Here is an 8,071-nt window from a genome sequence, read left to right on the forward strand (position 1 = left end):
GAAGGAGATAACATTTCCCTGAAATCAAAACAAAACGCCCTTCAACTCCCATTTTAAATTCTGATTTAGAAATTCAGAAATAATGCAAAAGCAGCATCAGATGTTTCCATGTTACCCATCTTTTCAGTAATCTGTGCACATGCACATCCTACACATAGAATAACTTTGAATTCTGGAGATCTCCCCAGGTTCTTCCCTGCCCGTCCACAACTAGCAACTCCCTCCTTGGCTGCAGCACAAGCTACTGCTACTGCTGTTACAATGCTCTCAAATCCCTCTCCAACCACCAGCTCGGCTAAAGAAAAATCTACTCATTGTGCTTTACAAACACATCTTTCACTACACATAGGAGATACAAAGCTCCTGTTTAGAGCTAAGAGGTTTCCCCAGCTCACTTGTAGAAACCAGGCCAGGACTTCCCCACAGGAGCACAGACAACAGTTTGTTACTGTAAAGAATTCTATTAAGTAATGAGCTACATTTAACTTAGAAATTGAATAACAGTTGTTCTGCCCACTCCTGTCATCACAAACAAGTTGCTCACACCCTGTCTGTTAATCAAAGGAAGGCTTGGCATAAGTTACCTCATCTGATTCCAAAACAGGATTACTAAAAGTAATGACTTCCTGTACATGTGCTGAACAAGGAGTTACCTTTCTTGAAGTCTTACCTTGAGAGGTTGTGTAAGCTTGTCCATTAGCAATTATTGTTTTTATAAAGGAAATTATCTGAGGAATATTGTCAGTCACCCTCATGTATACTGTAGGAGGGAGGACCTTAAAGAAAGAGTAACATCTGGTTAATCTGTATGAAGCACAATGCTGATGAGTCCCTTTACTCTAAGCAACAAACTTCAAAGAACATTCTCCTCAATTTTATCTTTAAAAAAAAAAGCTGCAAGTATCATAAAAAGATCATAAGCACCATTTAAAACAATACACATAAACAAAAAAAATATTTGAGGGGTGGCAAAAAACCCCCCAGTTTTTCCCAGTGGCTTACTCCCTGCCTCTGGAAAGCATTTTGGAAAAGAAGCAAAGTTACCTGAAGTCAATGAAAGAAGAGTTCAATATTTCCTATGCTTTCAATCAGGCTATTCCTGCATTATAGTAAATTTGTAACATCTGTGAACCAAGGCTCTACTGCATGTGAGAAAAAAATTGTTCCTAAAGAAATTTAACTTGTTCATTCCAAAACTCAGGATTGCTCCTCCCCCACTTCCTTAGTCAAAAGGTATACAGTGTCTTTCCAGAAAAATAAAAAAGTAAATCAGTACTCAGTTTCCAAGCAACAAATTTATTTTCCAGGTCAGACTCTCAGCATCAGAATCCTTACCAAAATAATTGCTTAGAAATACTCCTCAATTTAGATTCTTGAGTATTTGTACCTTTAAGGCAGCCATATCTTGTTTAAAGTCTTCTTCATAAAAACGAGCAAGAGCTATGGGCGATACATTCATCTCAAAAAGACAGAAATAAATTAGTTAGTCATAAATCAGAGTAATAATATAAAATATGGCAATCTTTTATCAGTAGCTAATTGGAAGACTTAGAGAGCCCCCAAGGTAAAGTCAGAAAGGCTTATTAATCTAACATTCACAGGGAAAAGATGTAAGTTATAAATAGCTTAAAAGTAGTATTTCATTTACACTTCTCAACTTCCAAAATATTAATATATATCTTTTAAGAGAAAAGCAAGCAAAGACTAAAATAATAAACTCCTTCCCTCTCTCATTATTTTCCTCTTGAGAGGATCTTCCATTCCCAGTGACAAAATATACTACACTACACAGGACATGGAAATCACTCAACTTACTGGCAGGAAACACGGATACCACCTATGTGTCAGAAAGATAGATCAGAGACTTGCAGAATGAGACAAGATATTAATTTTCAGCGATTAAGAAAAACAAGCTATTTCAGCAGATCGTGGCTACTCATAGAACTCAATACTGAAAGTCAATCCCACGCTTTGCCAAGTCCGACGTTTCTCAAGCACCTTCTCTGCATTTCTCATTCATGGGACAGAAACAGGATCCTCTTGCAGAGGTAGCGAGAAAGTGCAACCCAAAAGGAAAGGAAACTTGTACATGATAAGGTACTGTTCTCAAATATTCAGAAAAGACCAGGGATTGAAAGACGCATAACAGCAAAGCCTGCCCTAGCAAGCAAAGCATGGTATCAAGGTGTTTCAAATGCATGCTTTTACATCTTCTCTGAGAATAAACTGCTGGGAAGAAGACAACATACTGAGCCTCTCCAGCTGAACTGGATCATTAACAACATAAATCCCCTTTCATCACTTCCAATTCATTACTGGAGCATCCTTATGGGTTCTGATTTTCAGAGTGCAGGTGGCTACCACCATTTGGACAAGCTCCTGGACAAGGCAGGAGTTCTGGTGAAGACAGTCCAGATGCTTATCCAGCAATGTAATAAGGAAGATGCTCGGCACTGGAAAACAAAGATATGCTTACAGACCAGCACCCTTGTGCTCTTCCAGACCCCAGTGACTGGACTCATCTCCCTAGACATCTCAGTTGCTTCTTTGATCAACAGAGAAAAAAAGGTGCCTATAGAAAGAAGATGGGGAAATTCCTCCCATCCAGACAGATGTTCAACACACAAAGAGGGTCATCTCTCTCTCAAAGGACCACTGAGGGCATGCAGCACACTCATCATAGACTAGATACCCAACTTTCATGTTTCCTCCAGATGAACCCCACTAGAGGATGAAGAACAAGCTTAGGCATGTTGATTCTACCGATGTAATGCTTAAGGTACATAGGTTCCAACAAAAGCAGGCTAGTGAGATAGAGGCCTTGGCCATCCAAACAAAATGGATGGGCAGGCATTTCAAAAAGTCACCAAAAAAGCCACAAAATGATTACTTCATAGAACCAAAGAATGCAGTAAATGAACACAACTTCTTTTAAGAACAACATGTCACTTCCCCCTCCTCAAACATGAAATCTCCAAGATGTTCTGACAATAAGGAAAAAATTAAAATATACACATATAGATTTAAAATGCCTGAATTTGGGGGGGGGGAGGGTGTTTGTTTGTGTTTAAATTGCTTACTGCCTTAGAAAACTGCAAATAAATAGACTAAGGGAACACACATGTACTTCTATATGAGTGGTGTGCTAGTATTTATTTGAATGCAGTGTCTTATACTTAACTGTAAAAGTAACTGTTAAAGATTAAATAAAAATGACAGCTGTCAAATTCTCTGGCACTAAGAAACTATCTAAAAGTTGCAAGTGCAATTTGATCCAACACATTCACTTATGATCCTGACAACATGAGTTCTGGATTCTAAAAACAAAGAAAACAAAATATTCAAAACACAGAATAAAACACAGAATACATTCTTAGCGCTTCAGGATTCAAAAAGTGTTTTTAAAAGAATCAAAAAAAAAATCCTGGAACAATCATTCACCAGACTCAGCTGGCAAAAAAGGTCAGATTAAAATCCAACTCAGAACTACTTACAGCCCCAGTCTTACCAAGACTTACCCCTACACTCAGTTAACTTTCCTGTAAGTGTCAAACACGGACAAGTCTGATAAAGATCTCCAAGGTGCTGACATGGCAGCTAGATGGTGCTCAGCACCTTTCAGGAACTGCCCTCAGCCGCAGGCAGTGGCTTTATATACTTCCTTTAATGACCGACAGCACACAATGCTTCTCCAGAACTCAGCCAGAAGCCTCCTGAGTGCTAAGTTTTGGGATAAGATAACTTTCACTGTGCTGAGGATTCACCCAGGATTTCTGTTCCCTGCCAGCCTCCCAAGCAGGGGGAGGCAGGAGGATCCCAGCCACAGGTGCTAAGGCAGCCCTCCTGCCTTGCCTCTCTCCTCACACAACTCTGCCCCCATTAACCTACACACAGCTCTCAACGCCCAGCCCTCTGCACTCCCAGCTCTATTACAGCCATGCCAGGGGACCAGAAATCTCAACATCTATTATCTATTAATTAAAACAAACATGACTCAACAAAAGAACCCCAAACCCAAGTTAATTTTCCTATGTACATAGCTTAGAAAATACCAAAAGTTAGAGTCAAACACTGTAACAAACACCTACCTCACTGGATCTTTTTATTATCTTGTCATCTATGTCTGTGATCCCCATCACCATGATAACTTCAATTCCAAAAAACTTAGTCATTATCCTTCGAATTATATCAAACCTAACATAGGAGCTGGAAGAAAAAAAAAAAGACCTTTTAAACATGCACTAGTAAGAATAAACCTAAACAAAAATAACCAATAGAACTAACAGCCACTGGGACAATTTAAATACCCCAACACTTGCAATAAAAAGATCTTCAGCATATAAAGTATTTTCCCAAAACCAGTTGCCACCTGCACAAGTGTCAAGGAAATTTCCCTTGAACTGGCCTACCCTCTTCTGGCATTAGTGACACATTACATCAAATTTTCTGAGTGTCTTCTTTTGTTGCATCTCTTTATTCAAGCACTGAAGAGCATCACAAGCCACATGTGAGCCAAGAGATTCTAAGTGAATAGTATGAACTAAGACACAATGATCAGGTATTCTTGAAATACATCCCTCGGGCTTTGTGTATTTTAACAGGTTTTGAAAAGTCATGTGGCAGAAGAACAGAGAGAAATAAGGTAGGATTCAAATGAACTTTGCCTAGGGTTGAGTAAAAACAACAGCTACCAGCCACCAATAAACTATTTAATTCACACACCGCCACAGATCTTTCCTGATAGCAAAGACCAAAAGCTCTGTGGGTTGTTTTACTTACACTTGAGAATAAAAGTTATTCTCAAAATTATTCATGTTCTTTGTCACAAAACAGAGTATTTAATGCTGATAGATCAATGTATGTACAAGCTTTACAGGGCTGTTGCAGCTCCTTCTGCTCACAGACTCTCCACCTGTAATTTGACTGAGTAAAACTGAGTTATTAGGTGAGATACTAGAAGGCGCCTCGAAACTCTGGCTCTGCCCTGCAAGGCAATGAGAACCCTCAACCTTTTTGGGCTCTGTTTTCTCCAAAGCCAGCAAGGAGACTCACAGACCCACAGGTTCCCATTTCACCCGCAGCACCACACGAACTGCCAATGCCGTGGCTGTCAGAGCAAAGAAGTGTAACCAAATACTGGAAACAGATTTGCACCCTTTCCCTTAGCTGCACGTGCTAGGTAGCACCAAGGTACTGATTTATGAATGTAATATATCATTGAAGAAAAGTATTTTCTGTTGTTGTTGTTTGTGCCACACCCACGTTGAAAAAAGACCTTTTGAAAGGCTTGCTGCCAGGGAGATAGTTTTCAATGAATAGCAACTCAGTGGGAATAAGGTTCATCTAATGTGGTGACACAATTCCATAAGAATATTAAACTGGTCTTTGGATCCTGTTCAGAGGAACAATGTCAGCATGAAAAGCTTGATATTAGATTTAACAGCGCTGCAGTCACTGTTCCCAGAGCAGATACAAATGATCTGCTCCTCTGATCTTCCAACTGAATTGATGGAAGAAATACTGCAAGAGCCATAGTGGATCTCCTGACACCTCAGAAACCAGAGTCCTTACCACTTTGGGACTGAAAAGACAAAAAAAAATGAACAAAACCAGACAATCGAAATCAGGAGGTGGCAGAGCAGATACAAAGGACTGAATGAAACGTCCTCTCATGCTTGATTTTACTCTTATTTTCAAGCATCAAGCCAGGAACCTGGATGCCAACCAGGCTACAGCTCAAACCAGTACAATCAAGGTCAGGCCTAGAACTGAGGGGAAAAAATAATATTATTTTCCTGTCTTACTTTTTCTTTATATAGAATGGGGTGTTGGATGTCATATGGAGGCATACAGAGCACCTGCTTTTAAGACTGGAAGTACGACACACTAGAAAAAGTTGGATTATTTAGAAAGATAAGAACTCTTTGTGGAAGGGAATGAGGAGTTGAAAAAATAATAACGCCATTATTTTCAAATTCTTCTCAAGGATCTCAAGCTCTTTTCCATTATTCATTTCTGCATTATTACCTATTGCATTTGTTGTGCTTGCCACAAGCCAAATATAAGAAGGGGGGAAAAGGGAATTCTAGTGAGAAGACAACATGTTGCAAGAGTACAACAAAACAATGGTATTTGACAAGAGTGGCACAGCACCAACGGTCACCACTGCATTTGACTGCACACTATTTCCCAGGGCATCTCCTGCCTGTAGAGCCCCCATCAGCAGCATGCATTTCAATAATACATGGTGTATCTGCATGATACACCAAAGGCAATATTCAGCACTAGCTCTTTTTTCTTAAATCAGCAAGTGAAAACCCAGGTCAAACCCAGGTGACACAGATGTATGGCAAACCTTCACGTAAGGAAAGCTTAAAACTGATGTTTGGACACAAGATAAGAAAAAATGGGTAAGAGAAGAGGCAGAGTGAGCAAGGCCTCTGTACTCCCTCCTTTAACCAAATGAGTCTGAAGGCAGGAGAACCACTGACAAAAACAGACATTTAAAAGCCACAGAGAGCTGCGAGACCAAAGGGTAAAATTCTCTACCCCTATGAACACTGTGCTCTAGATCCAGCAGCAGAAACAACTTGTGATGAACTGAGCATAACGCCCATTCCCTGTCTCCCTGAGCCACTGGGGGAGAGGAGGTAGAACTTGGGAAAGAGGGAGGAGTGAGGAGAAGGTGTTTTTAAGATGTATTTTACTTCTCATTATCCTCTGATTCAGTTACTAATAAATTTAATTAGCATCCCCACTTCAAGTCTGTTTTGCCTGTGACGGTAGTTGTTGAGTGATCTCTCCCAGTCCTTATCTTAACTCATGAACCCTATGTTATATTTTGTCCCCTGTCCAGCAGCAGAGGGGAGTGACAGAGCGGCTTTGGTGGGTACCTTGGCATCCAGCCAGGGTCAACCCACCACAGACTGGAATTTTAAGTCTTCCCTTTCAGAGAATGAAGCAGCAGTCGCGCAGTACTGCGATGGCTCAACACTGAGCAAAATTCAACATGAGTTTCTGAATGAAGTTGAGATAGGACCAGAAGCTGTGAAATTCCCTACATTAAAAGGAATTATTCAATTACTGGAATGCACAATATCTGATCTTCATACAGATGGCAATTATCTGAGAAACCCCTGCTCTTCCAAGGAGCCCAACACATCTTGGTTTTTAAGAATGAGGAGACAGAAGTTCAAGAGCATCTTGAGCTGCTGCAGCTCCCCTCAGCTTCACAGGAACAGCAGAAACCCTGCATGTCTATTCATCAGGCATGTTCTTTCCAAACAACCAGTAGCAACCTGCTCTGGTGCATTTAAAGCACCTTTTGATAGCTACTTACAATGAAGCTGGTTTACTATTGTAATGATTCTAATGAACTACAGAGAAAATGTGTGTTCTGGATCTTTTTTATTTTTAAACATAGTAAGCAACAGAACTGCTACTGTGCAAAAAGGCCTTTAAGCTACCTGGGCTTTCTGAGATTTAAGAATTGATGCTAACGTCAAAAGTACCTTTTTAATACTCAGCTCTGCACAGCTTTTCCTTAGTGCCCACAGAGTGCCCAAACCAAATTTGAGGTGAAATTATTTTACGTTGCTGAGAGACTCTGCTCCAGGATCACAACCCCCCCGCATGAGAGGACATGTTATGCTGATATGATTTGAAACAACTCACCCTACCCAGACAAACTGCGCACATTTCTAACACTTCTTCCCAACACACACACTTTTGTCTCTGCCTGGGCCAGGTGGGACCAACAGACCCTTTACAGGCTCCCCCAGCCCAAGAAGAAAAAATACGTAACAGACTTTTGCCCTCTGCAAGGCACAGGAGGTGAAGGGTCGGGCCTGGTGTCCCAGTCCTGGCTCTGTCACCCGGACACACTCCGGGGACTGGGGGTGCCCCGAACTCCCGTTGCCTGGCTCCCGCCTGGAGCCCCTCGCGCCGCACTCACCAGGCGTGCCCGAGGTGTGCCTGGTCATACACCGTCGGCCCGCAGCTGTACCTGCGGAGAGGGGGCAAACAATCACAGAATCGTTAGGGTTGGAAAGGGACCCCTGGAGATCATCTG

General features: G+C 41.2%; 1 protein-coding gene across 3 annotated transcripts in view; it reads right to left on the minus strand.

The window, feature by feature from the left end:
• Positions 1 to 8,005, minus strand: part of CARS2 (cysteinyl-tRNA synthetase 2, mitochondrial) — a 36,675-nt gene extending 28,670 nt beyond the window's left edge. The window contains exons 1-4 of one of the 3 annotated variants that reach the window (XM_027639913.1): positions 7,955 to 8,005; positions 4,089 to 4,206; positions 1,388 to 1,459; positions 671 to 776 (exon numbers count right to left, since the gene is read on the minus strand). In XM_027639913.1, coding sequence (XP_027495714.1) covers positions 671 to 776; positions 1,388 to 1,459; positions 4,089 to 4,172 — 262 coding nt within the window. In that variant the 5' untranslated portion in view covers positions 4,173 to 4,206; positions 7,955 to 8,005. Of the gene's footprint in view, positions 1 to 670; positions 777 to 1,335; positions 1,460 to 4,088; positions 4,207 to 7,511; positions 7,535 to 7,954 lie in introns of those variants that run through there. The other 2 variants (XM_027639895.1, XM_027639903.1) reach the window with 2 other exon arrangements.
• Positions 8,006 to 8,071: the final 66 nt, after the last annotated feature.

The sequence above is a fragment of the Corapipo altera genome, unplaced genomic scaffold (assembly GCF_003945725.1).
Source record: "Corapipo altera isolate COAL_440 unplaced genomic scaffold, ASM394572v1 0, whole genome shotgun sequence".
NCBI lineage: Eukaryota > Metazoa > Chordata > Aves > Passeriformes > Pipridae > Corapipo > Corapipo altera.